The sequence below is a fragment of the Salvelinus fontinalis genome, unplaced genomic scaffold (genome assembly GCF_029448725.1).
Source record: "Salvelinus fontinalis isolate EN_2023a unplaced genomic scaffold, ASM2944872v1 scaffold_0100, whole genome shotgun sequence".
Classification (NCBI taxonomy): Eukaryota; Metazoa; Chordata; class Actinopteri; order Salmoniformes; family Salmonidae; genus Salvelinus; species Salvelinus fontinalis.
In genome coordinates, this window is record NW_026600309.1 from 141,501 (window position 1) to 161,245 (window position 19,745).

The 19,745-nt window shown below is 45.5% G+C and overlaps 1 protein-coding gene across 4 annotated transcripts in view; it reads right to left on the reverse strand.

The window, feature by feature from the left end:
- The window catches only part of LOC129843250 (G patch domain-containing protein 1-like), a 56,280-nt gene extending 43,225 nt beyond the window's left edge, over positions 1–13,055 (reverse strand). For 3 of the 4 annotated variants that reach the window (XM_055911859.1, XM_055911860.1, XM_055911858.1), the window contains exons 1-4: positions 12,966–13,055; positions 11,596–11,730; positions 3,626–3,711; positions 918–1,078 (exon numbers count right to left, since the gene is read on the reverse strand). In XM_055911859.1, coding sequence (XP_055767834.1) covers positions 918–1,078; positions 3,626–3,711; positions 11,596–11,730; positions 12,966–13,035 — 452 coding nt within the window. In that variant the 5' untranslated portion in view covers positions 13,036–13,055. Of the gene's footprint in view, positions 1–917; positions 1,079–3,625; positions 3,712–11,595; positions 11,731–12,625; positions 12,767–12,965 lie in introns of those variants that run through there. The other variant, XM_055911861.1, reaches the window with a different exon arrangement.
- Between the last annotated feature and the right edge of the window lie 6,690 nt (positions 13,056–19,745).

Genomic DNA, 19,745 nt, shown 5'->3' on the forward strand with positions numbered 1-19,745 from the left:
AATACCAGGGGCTGTGTCAAGAGGAGTTCTGCTGATCTAGGATCAGTTATACCATTTAGCCCATTGAATACCAGGGGCTGTGTCAAGAGGAGTTCTGCTGATCTAGGATCAGTTATACCTTTTAGCTCATTGAATACCAGGGGCTGTGTCAAGAGTTCTGCTGATCTAGGATCAGTTATACCTTTTAGCTCACTGAATACCAGGGGCTGTGTCAAGAGGAGTTCTGCTGATCTAGGATCAGTTATACCATTTAGCCCATTGAATACCAGGGGCTGTGTCAAGAGGAGTTCTGCTGATCTAGGATCAGTTATACCTTTTAGCTCACTGAATACCAGGGGCTGTGTCAAGAGGAGTTCTGCTGATCTAGGATCAGTTATACCTTTTAGCTCACTGAATACCAGGGGCTGTGTCAAGAGGAGTTCTGCTGATCTAGGATCAGTTATACCATTTAGCCCATTGAATACCAGGGGCTGTGTCAAGAGGAGTTCTGCTGATCTAGGATCAGTTATACCTTTTAGCTCACTGAATACCAGGGGCTGTGTCAAGAGGAGTTCTGCTGATCTAGGATCAGTTATACCTTTTAGCTCACTGAATACCAGGGGCTGTGTCAAGAGGAGTTCTGCTGATCTAGGATCAGTTATACCATTTAGCCCATTGAATACCAGGGGCTGTGTCAAGAGGAGGAGCTCTGCTGATCTAGGATCAGTTCTACCATTTAGCCCATTGAATACCAGGGGCTGTGTCAAGAGGAGTTCTGCTGATCTAGAATCAGTTCTACCATTCAGCTCACAGTTAATTATTACATGGCCAGAGAGGTCCTGATTATAGAAAAGCCCTTTACTGTCTACTGTTAGACACTTGAGACATACGGGCCCAAAGTGACCACATCAGGTCTGTTCAGCCCGGTGGTTAGTTACCTAGCTGGAGCCACCAAGTCTTCCAGGACAGTGTCCCCTGGGATAGGGGCTGATAGAGAGGTGATGACTCTGGCCTTGTCCCTGATCACATCCGTCCTGCCTGAGGCAAAGTCAGCTGTAGTGGTGATTTGTCTGGGGGCGATGCCGTGCTCCCCCAGGTCCTGAGGAGACAGAATACATTTTACATCCCGTGTTGTCATGTTGGTCCACGAGGGAAATGGTTGTTGTGCTGACAAAGTTCTTATCTAGAATGTATAATGTGTTCTCTAGAATGTATACTGTGTTCTCTAGAATGTATACTGTGGCCTCTAGAATGTATAATGTGGTCTCTAGAATGTATAATGTGTTCTCTAGAATGTATAATGTGTTCTCTAGAATGTATAATGTGGCCTCTAGAATGTATAATGTGGTCTCTAGAATGTATAATGTGGTCTCTAGAATGTATAATGTGGTCTCTAGAATGTATAATGTGGCCTCTAGAATGTATAATGTGGTCTCTAGAATGTATAATGTGGCATCTAGAATGTATAATGTGGCATCTAGAATGTATAATGTATGCTCTAGAATGTATAATGTGTCCTCTAGAATGTATAATGTGGCCTCTAGAATGTATAATGTGGCCTCTAGAATGTATAATGTGGTCTCTAGAATGTATAATGTGTTCTCTAGAATGTATAATGTATGCTCTAGAATGTATAATGTGTTCTCTAGAATGTATAATGTGGCCTCTAGAATGTATAATGTGGTCTCTAGAATGTATAATGTGGCATCTAGAATGTATAATGTGGTCTCTAGAATGTATAATGTGTTCTCTAGAATGTATAATGTGGCCTCTAGAATGTATAATGTGGCATCTAGAATGTATAATGTGTTCTTTAGAATGTATAATGTGGCATCTAGAATGTATAATGTATGCTCTAGAAGGTATAATGTGGCATCTAGAATGTATAATGTGGTCTCTAGAATGTATAATGTATGCTCTAGAATGTATAATGTGTTCTCTAGAATGTATAATGTGGCCTCTAGAATGTATAATGTGGCCTCTAGAATGTATAATGTGGCCTCTAGAATGTATAATGTGGCCTCTGTATAATATGGTCTCTAGAATGTATAATGTGTTCTCTAGAATGTATAATGTGGTCTCTAGAATGTATAATGTGGTCTCTAGAATGTATAATGTGGTCTCTAGAATGTATAATGTGTTCTTTAGAATGTATAATGTGGTCTCTAGAATGTATAATGTGTTCTCTAGAATGTATAATGTGTTCTCTAGAATGTATAATGTGTTCTTTAGAATGTATAATGTGTTCTCTAGAATGTATAATGTGTTCTCTAGAATGTATAATGTGTTCTCTAGAATGTATAATGTGGCCTCTAGAATGTATAATGTGGTCTCTAGAATGTATAATGTGGTCTCTAGAATGTATAATGTGGCATCTAGAATGTATAATGTGGCATCTAGAATGTATAATGTATGCTCTAGAATGTATAATGTGGCCTCTAGAATGTATAATGTGGCCTCTAGAATGTATAATGTGGTCTCTAGAATGTATAATGTGTTCTCTAGAATGTATAATGTATGCTCTAGAATGTATAATGTGTTCTCTAGAATGTATAATGTGGCCTCTAGAATGTATAATGTGGTCTCTAGAATGTATAATGTGGCATCTAGAATGTATAATGTGGTCTCTAGAATGTATAATGTGTTCTCTAGAATGTATAATGTGGCCTCTAGAATGTATAATGTGGCATCTAGAATGTATAATGTGTTCTTTAGAATGTATAATGTGGCATCTAGAATGTATAATGTATGCTCTAGAAGGTATAATGTGGCATCTAGAATGTATAATGTGGTCTCTAGAATGTATAATGTATGCTCTAGAATGTATAATGTGTTCTCTAGAATGTATAATGTGGCCTCTAGAATGTATAATGTGGCCTCTAGAATGTATAATGTGGTCTCTGTATAATATGGTCTCTAGAATGTATAATGTGTTCTCTAGAATGTATAATGTGGTCTCTAGAATGTATAATGTGGTCTCTAGAATGTATAATGTGGTCTCTAGAATGTATAATGTGTTCTTTAGAATATATAATGTGGTCTCTAGAATGTATAATGTGTTCTCTAGAATGTATAATGTGTTCTTTAGAATGTATAATGTGTTCTTTAGAATGTATAATGTGTTCTTTAGAATGTATAATGTGTTCTCTAGAATGTATAATGTGTTCTCTAGAATGTATAATGTGTTCTCTAGAATGTATAATGTGGTCTCTAGAATGTATAATGTGTTCTCTAGAATGTATAATGTGTTCTCTAGAATGTATAATGTGTTCTTTAGAATGTATAATGTGGTCTCTAGAATGTACAATGTGGTCTCTAGAATGTACAATGTGTTCTCTAGAATGTATAATGTGGTCTCTAGAATGTACAATGTGGTCTCTAGAATGTACAATGTGGTCTCTAGAATGTATAATGTGTTCTCTAGAATGTATACTGTGTTCTCTAGAATGTATAATGTGTTCTCTAGAATGTATAATGTGTTCTTTAGAATGTATAATGTGGTCTCTAGAATGTATACTGTGTTCTCTTTCAGATTCTAGGTTCCTCCTCATCCGTGACGTGAGTTGAAAGGGAAGTAGTTAGTGTGATCAGTGCTTTCATGCATACTGTTGTTGATCAGATAATAGGAGATGTTTTGTGGTCCTACCTCCTCATCCATGAAGTCCTCTGGCCTGGCATTCTGTCTGCCTGCTTTCTGCTGTCTGGATGAAACAAAGGTGGCTGGTGTCCACCCTGCGATAGGAAACAAGTAGTGATTCATACAGTCACATAATCGCAAGATTTCTTAGCCTATATTATATCAATATTTTACTCCATCTTGTTTTTTAAATAGTGAGCCAACATGTTATTGTCAGCACTTTTATTTCCCTGACTGATCAGAACTCATTTTCCCATGATGTCTTGTGTCTCTGCAGCAGACATACAGTGAGCAATATGTTTGGAACATCACATAGCAATTAAATGGCAGTACAGAATCACACCCCCCACACCTAGAGAACAACCCCCCCCCACCTAGAGAATCACCCCCCACCTAGAGAATCACACCCCACCTAGAGAATCACCCCCCACACCTAGAGAATCACCCCCCACAACTAGAGAATCACCCCCCACCTAGAGAATCACACCCCACAACTAGAGAATCACCCCCCACCTAGAGAATCACCCCCCACAACTAGAGAATCACCCCCCACACCTAGAGAATCACCCCCCACAACTAGAGAATCACCCCCCACAACTAGAGAATCACCCCCCACCTAGAGAATCACCCCCCACCTAGAGAATCACCCCCCACCTAGAGAATCACCCCCCCCAACTAGAGAATCACCCCCCACCTAGAGAATCACCCCCCACCTAGAGAATCACACCCCACGCACCTAGAGAATCACCCCCCACAACTAGAGAATCACCCCCCACCTAGAGAATCACACCCCACCTAGAGAATCACCCCCCACCTAGAGAATCACCCCCCACCTAGAGAATCACCCCCCCACACCTAGAGAATCACCCCCCACACCTAGAGAATCACCCCCCACCTAGAGAATCACCCCCCACACCTAGAGAATCACCCCCCACCTAGAGAATCACCCCCCACCTAGAGAATCACCCCCCACAACTAGAGAATCACCCCCCACCTAGAGAATCACACCCCAACTAGAGAATCACCCCCCCCACAACTAGAGAATCACCCCCCACCTAGAGAATCACCCCCCACCTAGAGAATCACCCCCCACAACTAGAGAATCACCCCCCACCTAGAGAATCACACCCCACCTAGAGAATCACCCCCCAACTAGAGAATCACCCCCCCCACAACTAGAGAATCACCCCCCCCACCTAGAGAATCACCCCCCACAACTAGAGAATCACCCCCCACACCTAGAGAATCACCCCCCACACCTAGAGAATCACCCCCCACAACTAGAGAATCACCCCCCACAACTAGAGAATCACCCCCCACAACTAGAAAATCACCCCCCACACCTAGAGAATCACCCCCCCCCAACTAGAGAATCACCCCCCCCCAACTAGAGAATCACCCCCCACAACTAGAAAATCACCCCCCACACCTAGAGAATCACCCCCCCACAACTAGAGAATCACCCCCCCCACAACTAGAGAATCACCCCCCACACCTAGAGAATCACCCCCCACACCTAGAGAATCACCCCCCACACCTAGAGAATCACCCCCCACCTAGAGAATCACCCCCCACCTAGAGAATCACCCCCCACACCTAGAGAATCACCCCCCACCTAGAGAATCACCCCCCACACCTAGAGAATCACCCCCCACCTAGAGAATCACCCCCCACAACTAGAGAATCACCCCCCCCACAACTAGAGAATCACCCCCCACAACTAGAGAATCACCCCCCACACCTAGAAAATCACCCCCCACAACTAGAGAATCACCCCCCACAACTAGAAAATCACCCCCCACACCTAGAGAATCACCCCCCACAACTAGAGAATCACCCCCCCCACAACTAGAGAATCACCCCCCACACCTAGAGAATCACCCCCCACACCTAGAGAATCACCCCCCACCTAGAGAATCACCCCCCACCTAGAGAATCACCCCCCCCACCTAGAGAATCACCCCCCACCTAGAGAATCACCCCCCACAACTAGAGAATCACCCCCCACCTAGAGAATCACACCCCACCTAGAGAATCACCCCCCACCTAGAGAATCACCCCCCACAACTAGAAAATCACCCCCCACAACTAGAAAATCACACCCCACAACTAGAGAATCACCCCCCCCCCACAAGTAGAGAATCACACCCCACAACTAGAAAATCACCCCCCACAACTAGAGAATCACCCCCCACAACTAGAGAATCACACCCCCCACCTAGAGAATCACCCCCCACAACTAGAGAATCACCCCCCCCCCCCACAACTAGAGAATCACACCCCCCACCTAGAAAATCACCCCCCACAACTAGAAAATCACACCCCACAACTAGAGAATCACCCCCCCCACAACTAGAGAATCACCCCCCACAACTAGAAAATCACCCCCCACAACTAGAAAATCACCCCCCACAACTAGAAAATCACACCCCACAACTAGAGAATCACACCCCACAACTAGAGAATCACCCCCCCCACAACTAGAAAATCACACCCCACAACTAGAGAATCACCCCCCCCCCCACAAGTAGAGAATCACACCCCACACCTAGAGAATCACCCCCCCCCCACAAGTAGAGAATCACACCCCACACCTAGAGAATCACCCCCCCCCCCACAAGTAGAGAATCACCCCCCCCCCCACAAGTAGAGAATCACACCCCACAACTAGAGAATCACCCCCCACAACTAGAAAATCACACCCCACAACTAGAGAATCACCCCCCACAACTAGAAAATCACACCCCACAACTAGAGAATCACCCCCCCCCCACAAGTAAAGAATCACACCCCACACCTAGAGAATCACCCCCCACACCTAGAGAATCACCCCCCACCTAGAGAATCACCCCCCACCTAGAGAATCACCCCCCACACCTAGAGAATCACCCCCCACCTAGAGAATCACCCCCCACACCTAGAGAATCACCCCCCACCTAGAGAATCACCCCCCACAACTAGAGAATCACCCCCCCACAACTAGAGAATCACCCCCCACAACTAGAGAATCACCCCCCACAACTAGAGAATCACCCCCCCACAACTAGAGAATCACCCCCCACAACTAGAGAATCACCCCCCCCACCTAGAGAATCACCCCCCACCTAGAGAATCACCCCCCACAACTAGAGAATCACCCCCCACCTAGAGAATCACACCCCACCTAGAGAATCACCCCCCACCTAGAGAATCACCCCCCACAACTAGAAAATCACCCCCCACAACTAGAAAATCACACCCCACAACTAGAGAATCACCCCCCCCCCACAAGTAGAGAATCACACCCCACACCTAGAGAATCACCCCCCACACCTAGAGAATCACCCCCCACAACTAGAGAATCACCCCCCACAACTAGAGAATCACCCCCCACAACTAGAGAATCACCCCCCACAACTAGAGAATCACACCCCCCACCTAGAGAATCACCCCCCACAACTAGAGAATCACACCCCCCACCTAGAGAATCACCCCCCACAACTAGAGAATCACCCCCCACAACTAGAGAATCACACCCCCCACCTAGAGAATCACCCCCCACAACTAGAAAATCACACCCCACAACTAGAGAATCACCCCCCCCACAACTAGAGAATCACCCCCCACAACTAGAAAATCACACCCCCCACCTAGAAAATCACCCCCCACAACTAGAAAATCACACCCCACAACTAGAGAATCACCCCCCCCCCCACAAGTAGAGAATCACACCCCACAACTAGAGAATCACACCCCACAACTAGAGAATCACCCCCCACAACTAGAGAATCACCCCCCCACAACTAGAAAATCACCCCCCCCACCTAGAGAATCACCCCCCACACCTAGAGAATCACCCCCCACAACTAGAAAATCACCCCCCCCACCTAGAGAATCACCCCCCCCCCCACCTAGAGAATCACCCCCCCCCCCCACCTAGAGAATCACCCCCCCCACAACTAGAGAATCACCCCCCCCACAACTAGAGAATCACCCCCCCCACAACTAGAGAATCACACCCCACAACTAGAGAATCACACCCCACAACTAGAGAATCACCCCCCCCACAACTAGAGAATCACCCCCCCCACAACTAGAAAATCACCACCCACAACTAGAGAATCACCCCCCCCACAACTAGAGAATCACCCCCCACCTAGAGAATCACCCCCCACAACTAGAGAATCACCCCCCACCTAGAGAATCACCCCCCACAACTAGAGAATCACCCCCCCCACCTAGAGAATCACCCCCCACGCACCTAGAGAATCACCCCCCACCTAGAGAATCACCCCCCCCACAACTAGAGAATCACCCCCCCCCCCACAACTAGAGAATCACCCCCCCACAACTAGAGAATCACCCCCCCACAACTAGAGAATCACCCCCCACACCTAGAGAATCACCCCCCACACCTAGAGAATCACCCCCCACACCTAGAGAATCACCCCCCACACCTAGAGAATCACCCCCCACACCTAGAGAATCACCCCCCACACCTAGAGAATCACCCCCCACACCTAGAGAATCACCCCCCCACAACTAGAGAATCACCCCCCACACCTAGAGAATCACCCCCCACAACTAGAGAATCACCCCCCACAACTAGAGAATCACCCCCCCACAACTAGAGAATCACCCCCCCACAACTAGAGAATCACCCCCCACACCTAGAGAATCACCCCCCACCTAGAGAATCACCCCCACACCTAGAAAATCACACCCCACAACTAGAGAATCACACCCCACAACTAGAGAATCACCCCCCACAACTAGAGAATCACCCCCCCCAACTAGAGAATCACCCCCCCACAACTAGAGAATCACCCCCCCCACAACTAGAGAATCACCCCCCACACCTAGAAAATCACACCCCACAACTAGAGAATCACACCCCACAACTAGAGAATCCCCCCCCCCTAGAGAATCACCACCCCGCACACCTAGAGAATCACCCCCCCCCCCCTAGAGAATCACCCCCCCCCCCCCACACACCTAGAGAATCACCCCCCCCCAACACACCTAGAGAATCACCCCACCCACCTAGAGAATCACCCCCCCCCCCTAGAGAATCACCCCTATTGGTCTCTCAGTATGGTGTTAATATGGTATGGTGATAATATGGTATGGTGATAATATGGTATGGTGATAATATGGTATGGTGAGGTCTCTCAGTATGGTGATATTATGGTATGGTGAGGTCTCTCAGTATGGTGATATTATGGTATGGTGAGGTCTCTCAGTATGGTGATATTATGGTATGGTGATAATATGGTATGGTGATATTATGGTATGGTGAGGTCTCTCAGTATGGTGATATTATGGTATGGTGAGGTCTCTCAGTATGGTGATAATATGGTATGGTGATAATATGGTATGGTGAGGTCTCTCAGTATGATGATATTATAGTATGGTGATAATATGGTATGGTGATAATATGGTATGGTGAGGTCTCTCAGTATGGTGATAATATGGTATGGTGAGGTCTCTCAGTATGGTGATAATATGGTATGGTGATAATATGGTATGGTGAGGTCTCTCAGTATGGTGATAATATGGTATGGTGATAATATGGTATGGTGAGATCTCTCAGTATGGTGATAATATGGTATGGTGATAATATGGTATGGTGATAATATGGTATGGTGAGGTCTCTCAGTATGGTGATAATATGGTATGGTGAGGTCTCTCAGTATGGTGATAATATGGTATGGTGAGGTCTCAGTATGGTGATATTATGGTATGGTGATAATATGGTATGGTGAGGTCTCTCAGTATGGTGATATTATGGTATGGTGATAATATGGTATGGTGAGGTCCCTCAGTATGGTGATAATATGGTATGGTGAGGTCTCTCAGTATGGTGGTAATATGGTGATAATATGGTATGGTGAGGTCTCTCAGTATGGTGATAATATGGTATGGTGATAATATGGTATGGTGAGGTCCCTCAGTATGGTGATAATATGGTATGGTGATAATATGGTATGGTGATAATATGGTATGGTGAGGTCTCTCAGTATGGTGATAATATGGTATGGTGATATTATGGTATGGTGAGGTCCCTCAGTATGGTGATAATATGGTATGGTGAGGTCCCTCAGTATGGTGATATTATGGTATGGTGAGGTCTCTCAGTATGGTGATAATATGGTATGGTGAGGTCTCTCAGTATGGTGATAATATGGTATGGTGATAATATGGTATGGTGATAATATGGTATGGTGAGGTCTCTCAGTATGGTGATAATATGGTATGGTGAGGTTTCTCAGTATGGTGATAATATGGTATGGTGATAATATGGTATGGTGATATTATGGTATGGTGAGGTCTCTCAGTATGGTGATAATATGGTATGGTGAGGTCTCTCAGTATGGTGATAATATGGTATGGTGAGGTCTCTCAGTATGGTGATAATATGGTATGGTGAGGTCTCTCAGTATGGTGATAATATGGTATGGTGAGGTCTCTCAGTATGGTGATAATATGGTATGGTGATAATATGGTATGGCGAGGTCTCTCAGTATGGTGATAATATGGTATGGTGATAATATGGTATGGTGATAATATGATATGGTGATATTATGGTATGGTGAGGTCTCTCAGTATGGTGATAATATGGTACGGTGAGGTCTCTCAGTATGGTGATAATATGGTACGGTGAGGTCTCTCAGTATGGTGATAATATGGTATGGTGATAATATGGTACAGTGATAATATGGTATGGTGAGGTCCCTCAGTATGGTGATAATATGGTATGGTGAGGTCCCTCAGTGTGGTGATAATATGGTATGGTGATAATATGGTATGGTGATAATATGGTATGGTGAGGTCCCTCAGTATGGTGATATTATGGTATGGTGATATTACGGTATGGTGAGGTCCCTCAGTATGGTGATAATATGGTGTGGTGATAATATGGTATGGTGATAATATGGTATGGTGATAATATGGTATGGTGATAATATGGTATGGTGATAATATGGTATGGTGAGGTCTCTCAGTATGGTGATAATATGGTATGGTGAGGTCCCTCAGTATGGTGATAATATTGTATGGTGAGGTCCCTCAGTATGGTGATAATATGGTATGGTGATAATATGGTATGGTGATAATATGGTATGGTGAGGTCTCTCAGTATGGTGATAATATGGTATGGTGAGGTCCCTCAGTATGGTGGTAATATGGTATGGTGATAATATGGTATGGTGATAATATGGTATGGTGAGGTCTCTCAGTATGGTGATAATATGGTATGGTGAGGTCCCTCAGTATGGTGATAATATGGTATGGTGAGGTCTCTCAGTATGGTGATATTATGGTATGGTGATAATATGGTATGGTGATAATATGGTATGGTGAGGTCTCTCAGTATGGTGATAATATGGTATGGTGAGGTCCCTCAGTATGGTGGTAATATGGTATGGTGATAATATGGTATGGTGATAATATGGTATGGTGAGGTCTCTCAGTATGGTATTAGCTCCCAGCCCCAGAGAGAAGCTGGTTAAACAACACACGATGACATTAACAGGCCTACATGCTACCGTCTCTGAGTGCGTGAGAGGGTAAGAAAGAGAGATACTGTGTGTGTCAGAGTAAGAGAGCGTGTGTGTGTGTCAGAGTAAGAGTGTGTGTGTCTGAGTGAGAGTGTGTGTGTGTCTGAGTAAGAGTGTGTCTGAGTAAGAGTGTGTGTGTCTGAGTGAGTGTGTGTGAGTGTGAGTGAGTGTGTGTGTGTGTCTGAGTGAGTGTGTGTGTATGTGTGTGTGTGTCATAGTAAGTGTGTGTGTGTCTGTGTGAGTGTGTGTGTGTGTGTGTGTGTGTGTGTGTGTGTGTGTGTGTGTGTGTGTGTGTGTGTGTGTGTGTGTGTGTGTGTGTGTGTGTGTGTGTGTGTGTGTGTGTGTGTGTGTGTGTGTGTGTGTGTGTGTGTGTGTGTGTGTGTGTGTGTGTGTGTGTGTGTGTGAGTCAGCCTCCCACTCCTTTGCCACAGCAGGACCAACCTTCTTTGGTGCCCACGGTGTTGAAGTACCCGGCAGAGAATCCCCCAGTGAAGGCTCCATGGAACCTCTGGTAGCGTCCCTTCTCATCCTTGACGGTCTGCTCGTGCAGCGGGATAGGTTTCCTCAGAGGTTCATCTACACACGTTGATCCAAAACATCAGCAGCCATGATATTGTAGAATAATACTTTCTACTAGGAAATTAGCTGGTTAGGAAATACCCCTTTTTAGGAAGCACTAGACAAACAAGTGGACATCAAAACCACAATATCTTACTACATCTCTGATTTCTGTAGACCAGAACCAGGTCGATCAGAACCAGGTCAATCAGAACTAGGTCGATCAGAACCAGGTCGATCAGAACCAGGTCGATCAGAACCAGGTCGATCAGAACCAGGTCGTAGACCAGAACCAGGTCGATCAGAAAGATAAATTATTTCCCAAATAGGGTCGACGAACTACCTGTTTGCTTAGTGGTATTTTCCCATGTCAGAAGGTATATCCATAATCATTACACGGTTCTTACTAATAAATAAAAAAATCGGACATAATTTACATTACCGAGAAGTTTACAATAAAGTATTAAATTCAGTTTTCAGATGCCACCCTACACGGATGTCAATGACGTGTTCTGGCCAGAGGCAGAAGTGGAAGCGACCAGGTGGGGTCAGCGCCCCACAATCTGCATCTATTAGCGCGTACCCGCTAACTAGCTAGCCATTTCACATCCGTTACACTAGGAACGCATTTCATGGCTACAGAAGTGAGTACTACGGAGCGATAGTCATTTAGACAGGTCACCTTGTTGTTCTGAGGCACAGGGACTATGGTGGTCTCCTTGAAACATGTAGATATTACAATCTGGGTCAGGGGAGAGGTTGAAAATGAACATTACGGAGAGCGAGATCACACAGTCGTCCGGGGTTGCATATAAAAACTGAATTAAAGACTATATTGTGCACTGCTCGTTAATGTAAACGATGCCCAAATAATAGTTACAGTCTAACGTTACGGATGATAGATATACTGTACCTTCCGACGTGGGGGAAGTGTCGCTAAACAGCAGGTACGGACATGTCAACGTGGCAAGTGATTAGAACTCGTCTAATGAATGAATGATTAAGGTCTTCGTTTGAGACGGGGTGTTACTGATATGATAACTGTACTTATAAGTTATCAACTGTAAACATGACAACGAACGAACCCTGTCTGTTGGGCTAAGTGAGAGTGTTAGCATGGCTAACTTTAGTTAGCTAAAAGAGACATGGAGGCGTTAACAGCAGCTCGTAAACACCACGTTGATCATTATTTACCTCGCAATAACTATTAAATGTCTGTATTAATGTCAAATACAAAGTAAAACGAACGTTACCTTCTTCAAGCGGTTCTAATGGGGTTCCAAAAGTAACAAAATCTCCGTCGCTATCACTGTCGGACGCCATGTTTACTATAACTACGGAAACTCGTTCTGTTCAAAATCACGCGCATGCGCAATCAAATTGCGAACAGCTTATTTAAACGTTAACTGAGTTTTACTCACTGGTCCACTGCCTATTGAATTTGGTAATAAATGAACTGAAATGTCCTGGAACTAATGCATTAATCGGTAGAAGAGTTGTTTTGTTCGATTATATTCAAGCTATGATCCTGTAATTACAATGAAATCAGCATTCAGTTACATTTGTAGTTTTCTTAAGTTTGAGTGACATCTTGTGGTAACATTGCAAGCAGTGTGTGTGTATGTGTGTGAGAGAGAGAGAGCTGGCGTGTGTGAATGAAAGAAAAGCCAGAGAGCCAGAGTTAGTGTGTGTGTGTGTGTGTGTGTGTGTGTCTGTGTGTGTGTGTGTGTGTGTGTGTGTGTGTGTGTGTGTGTGTGTGTGTGTGTGTGTGTGTGTGTGTGTGTGTGTGTGTGTGTGTGTGTGTGTGTGTGTGTGTGTGTAAGCTGGCATGTGTGTAGTGTGTATGAAAGTAAAGCCAGAGAGCCAGAGTTAGTGTGTGTGTGTGTGTGTGTGTGTGTGTGTGTGTGTGTGTGTGTGTGTGTGTGTGTGTGTGTGTGTGTGTGTGTGTGTGTGTGTGTGTGTGTGTGTGTGTGTGTGTGTGTGTGTGTGTGTGTGTGTGCGTGCGTGCGTGCGTGCGTGCGTGCGTTTGTGGTGTGTGTGTGTGTGTGTAGTGTGTGTGAGCTGGCATGTGTGTAGTGTGTATGAAAGAAAGGCCAGAGAGTCAGTGTGTGGGAGGATACGCTGCTACCATCTCATGGAATTAAATTAATGGTTTAATTCCTCCAGCATGCTGAAGAGCAAAGCAGCGACTATCAAATGTCCAGCCAGAGAGCACAATCCTCTGTCATTTGTTTTCTTTGAGCGCCAAATCATTGACATTCCCTCTGTTCTATATAAAAGCAGATACTGTCTTACAAAGAGCAAACGGTCTCCGTCAGCAGAAACCCATCCAGAATAAGACTCCAAAAAGGCCCCTGGACACTGAATAAAACTTAATCCTCCCTTCTCTCTAAAAACACAACCTCTTCCCCTCTAAACATTAACTCTCTGTCTGTAGGGGGTAACCATGACCCTAACTGCCCTATAACGCACTCAGGAGATAGCCATGACCCTAACTGCCCTGTAAGACAGGAGATAACCATGACCTTAACTGCCCCGTAACACACTCAGGAGATAGCCATGACCCTAACTGCCCTGTAACGCACTCAGGAGATAGCCATGACCCTAACTGCCCTGTAAGACAGGAGATAGCCATGACCATAACTGCCCTGTAACACACTCAGGAGATAGCCATGACCCTAACTGCCCTGTAAGACACTCAGGAGATAGCCATGATCCTAACTGCCCTGTAACACACTCAGGAGATAGCCATGACCCTAACTGCCCTGTAACGCACTCAGGAGATAGCCATGACCCTAACTGCCCTGTAAGACACTCAGGAGATAGCCAGGACCCTAACTGCCCTGTAAGACAGGAGATAGCCATGACCCTAACTGCCCTGTAACGCACTCAGGAGATAGCCATGACCCTAACTGCCCTGTAACACACTCAGGAGATGGCCATGATCCTAACTGCCCTGTAAGACACTCAGGAGATAGCCATGACCCTAACTGCCCTGTAAGACAGGAGATAGCCATGACCCTAACTGCCCTGTAACACACTCAGGAGATAGCCATGCCCATAACTGCCCTGTAACGCACTCAGGAGATAGCCATGACCCTAACTGCCCTGTAATGCACTCAGGAGATAGCCATGACCCTAACTGCCCTGTAATGCACTCAGGAGATAGCCATGACCCTAACTGCCCTGTAAGACACTCAGGAGATAGCCATGACCCTAACTGCCCTGTAACACACTCAGGAGATAGCCATGACCCTAACTGCCCTGTAACGCACTCAGGAGATAGCCATGACCCTAACTGCCCTGTAATGCCCTCAGGAGATAGCCATGACCCTAACTGCCCTGTAAGACACTCAGGAGATAGCCATGACCCTAACTGCCCTGTAAGACACTCAGGAGATAGCCATGACCCTAACTGCCCTGTAACACACTCAGGAGATAGCCATGACCCTAACTGCCCTGTAATGCACTCAGGAGATAGCCATGACCCTAACTGCCCTGTAATGCACTCAGGAGATAGCCAGCATCCCAAAGGGCACCCTATTATCTATTTAGTGCACTATATCATCCCCTTAGATGCATTCAGGTCATGTCTCTCAAACCTACATGTTTTACTACCATGACTATCTTATTCTCACTGCTATAACCCTGCCCTGTCCACCGTGTCCAGATGCCCTGGAGTTGATTCTGGACCCCACCATCACCGAGAGGGAGAGAGAGAGAGGGATGAGTTTGTCCGTGCTGCTCTCCTCTACAAGCCCCAGCAGCTCCTGTTTACCTACCTCCTGAAACCAGACCAGGAGACCAGACCAGGAGGTAGGTCAACTCTGCACTCTGAACAGCTTCAGCATAGGCTGAGACCAGGAAACCAGACCAGGAAACCAGACCAGGAAACCAGACCAGGAAACCAGACCAGGAGGTAGGTCAACTCTGCACTCTGAACAGCTTCAGCTTAGGCTGAGACCAGGAGACCAGACCAGGAGGTAGGTCAGTAGTTATATACAGGGACAGTTCAGTTCCAGGGTCAGTAGCTATATACAGGAACAGTTCCAGGGTCAGTAGCTATATACAGGGACAGTTCCAGGGTCAGTAGTTATATACAGGGACAGTTCCAGGGTCAGTAGTTATATACAGGGACAGTTCCAGGGTCAGTAGCTATATACAGGGACAGTTCAGTTCCAGGGTCAGTAGCTATATACAGGGACAGTTCCAGAGTCAGTAGTTATATACAGGGACAGTTCCAGGCTCAGTAGTTATATACAGGGACAGTTCCAGAGTCAGTAGTTATATACAGGGACAGTTCCAGAGTCAGTAGTTATATACAGGGACAGTTCCAGAGTCAGTAGTTATATACAGGGACAGTTCAGTTCCAGGGTCAGTAGTTATATACAGGGACAGTTCCGTTCCAGGGTCAGTAGTTATATACAGGGACAGTTCCAGGGTCAGTAGCTATATACAGGGACAGTTCAGTTCCATAGTCAGTAGCTATATACAGGGACAGTTCAGTTCCAGCGTCAGTAGCTATATACAGGGACAGTTCCAGAGTCAGTAGTTATACACAGGGACAGTTCCAGAGTCAGTAGTTATATACAGGGACAGTTCAGTTCCAGAGTCAGTAGTTATATACAGGGACAGTTCCAGAGTCAGTAGTTATATACAGGGACAGTTCCAGGGTCAGTAGTTATATACAGGGACAGTTCCAGAGTCAGTAGTTATATACAGGGACAGTTCCAGGGTCAGTAGTTATATACAGGGACAGTTTCAGGGTCAGTAGTTATATACAGGGACAGTTCCAGGGTCAGTAGTTATATACAGGGACAGTTCCAGGGTCAGTAGTTATATACAGGGACAGTTCCAGGGTCAGTAGTTATATACAGGGACAGTTCCAGGGTCAGTAGTTATATACAGGGACAGTTCCAGGGTCAGTAGTTATATACAGGGACAGTTCAGTTCCAGGGTCAGTAGTTATATACAGGGACAGTTCAGTTCCAGGGTCAGTAGTTATATACAGGGTCAGTAGCTATATACAGGGACAGTTCAGTTCCAGGGTCAGTAGTTATATACAGGGACAGTTCAGTTCCAGGGTCAGTAGTTATATACAGGGACAGTTCAGTTCCAGGGTCAGTAGTTATATACAGGGACAGTTCCAGGGTCAGTAGTTATATACAGGGACAGTTCAGTTCCAGGGTCAGTAGTTATATACAGGGACAGTTCAGTTCCAGGGTCAGTAGTTATATACAGGGACAGTTCAGTTCCAGGGTCAGTAGTTATATACAGGGACAGTTCAGTTCCAGGGTCAGTAGTTATATACAGGGACAGTTCAGTTCCAGAGTCAGTAGCTATATACAGGGACAGTTCCAGGGTCAGTAGTTATATACAGGGACAGTTCAGTTCCAGAGTCAGTAGTTATATACAGGGACAGTTCAGTTCCAGGGTCAGTAGTTATATACAGGGACAGTTCCAGGGTCAGTAGTTATATACAGGGACAGTTCCAGAGTCAGTAGTTATATACAGGGACAGTTCCAGGGTCAGTAGTTATATACAGGGACAGTTCAGTTCCAGAGTCAGTAGCTATATACAGGGACAGTTCCAGAGTCAGTAGTTATATACAGGGACAGTTCCAGAGTCAGTAGTTATATACAGGGACAGTTCCAGAGTCAGTAGTTATATACAGGGACAGTTCCAGAGTCAGTAGTTATATACAGGGACAGTTCAGTTCCAGAGTCAGTAGCTATATACAGGGACAGTTCCAGAGTCAGTAGTTATATACAGGGACAGTTCAGTTCCAGAGTCAGTAGTTATATACAGGGACAGTTCAGTTCCAGGGTCAGTAGTTATATACAGGGACAGTTCCAGAGTCAGTAGTTATATACAGGGACAGTTCCAGAGTCAGTAGTTATATACAGGGACAGTTCCAGAGTCAGTAGTTATATACAGGGACAGTTCCAGAGTCAGTAGTTATATACAGGGACAGTTCCAGAGTCAGTAGTTATATACAGGGACAGTTCCAGAGTCAGTAGTTATATACAGGGACAGTTCCAGAGTCAGTAGTTATATACAGGGACAGTTCCAGAGTCAGTAGTTATATACAGGGACAGTTCCAGAGTCAGTAGTTATATACAGGGACAGTTCAGTTCCAGAGTCAGTAGCTATATACAGGGACAGTTCCAGGGTCAGTAGTTATATACAGGGACAGTTCAGTTCCAGAGTCAGTAGTTATATACAGGGACAGTTCCAGGGTCAGTAGTTATATACAGGGACAGTTCCAGGGTCAGTAGTTATATACAGGGACAGTTCCAGAGTCAGTAGTTATATACAGGGACAGTTCCAGAGTCAGTAGTTATATACAGGGACAGTTCCAGAGTCAGTAGTTATATACAGGGACAGTTCCAGAGTCAGTAGTTATATACAGGGACAGTTCAGTTCCAGAGTCAGTAGCTATATACAGGGACAGTTCCAGGGTCAGTAGTTATATACAGGGACAGTTCAGTTCCAGAGTCAGTAGTTATATACAGGGACAGTTCCAGGGTCAGTAGTTATATACAGGGACAGTTCCAGGGTCAGTAGTTATATACAGGGACAGTTTAGTTCCAGAGTCAGTAGTTATATACAGGGACAGTTCAGTTCCAGGGTCAGTAGTTATATACAGGGACAGTTCAGTTCCAGGGTCAGTAGTTATATACAGGGACAGTTCAGTTCCAGGGTCAGTAGTTATATACAGGAACAGTTCCAGGGTCAGTAGCTATATACAGGGACAGTTCCAGGGTCAGTAGTTATATACAGGGACAGTTACAGGGTCAGTAGTTATATACAGGGACAGTTCAGTTCCAGGGTCAGTAGTTATATACAGGGACAGTTCAGTTCCAGAGTCAGTAGTTATATACAGGGACAGTTCAGTTCCAGGGTCAGTAGTTATATACAGGAACAGTTCCAGGGTCAGTAGTTATATACAGGGACAGTTCCAGGGTCAGTAGTTATATAGTCTGTAGTCATGTTATCTATTCTTAGGGCCTGGGGATAGGAGCTGTTCTGGAGCCTGTTGGTGTCAGGCTTGTTGTTCCAGCTTGCCGTCTACAGAGGTATTGTTGTCACCTTATCTAACACAGAGGGTTTAATTGGTTCACTGTAACTCGATGAACACCAGAGAATGGTTCCCTATTCCCTATATAGTGCACTACTTTAGACCAGGACCATATGTGTCCTGCACTATAAAGGGTTATAGGGTTCCATTTGGAACACATCGTATGACCAGGAAGTTCACGACCCAGAGTGAGTGCTCCTGTCAAAGGCAGGATTTATCTAACCTATCGGGCCTGTCTAAGGCAGGATTTATCTAACCTATCGGGCCTATCTAAGGCAGGATTTATCTAACCTATCGGGCCTGTCAAAGGCAGGATTTATCTAACCTATCGGGCCGGTCTAAGGCAGGATTTATCTAACCTATCGGGCCGGTCTAAGGCAGGATTTATCTAACCTATCGGGCCTGTCAAAGGCAGGATTTATCCAACCTATCGGGCCGGTCTAAGGCAGGATTTATCTAACCTATCGGGCCTGTCTAAGGCAGGATTTATCTAACCGATCGGGCCGGTCTAAGGCAGGATTTATCTAACCTATCGGGCCGGTCTAAGGCAGGATTTATCTAACCTATCGGGCCGGTCTAAGGCAGGATTTATCTAACCTATCGGGCCTGTCTAAGGCAGGATTTATCTAACCTATCGGGCCTGTCTAAGGCAGGATTTATCTAACCTATCGGGCCGGTCTAAGGCAGGATTTATCTAACCTATCGGGCCGGTCTAAGGCAGGATTTATCTAACCTATCGGGCCTGTCTAAGGCAGGATTTATCTAACCGATCGGGCCTGTCTAAGGCAGGATTTATCTAACCTATCGGGCCGGTCTAAGGCAGGATTTATCTAACCTATCGGGCCTGTCTAAGGCAGGATTTATCTAACCTATCGGGCCTGTCTAAGGCAGGATTTATCTAACCTATCGGGCCTGTCTAAGGCAGGATTTATCTAACCTATCGGGCCTGTCT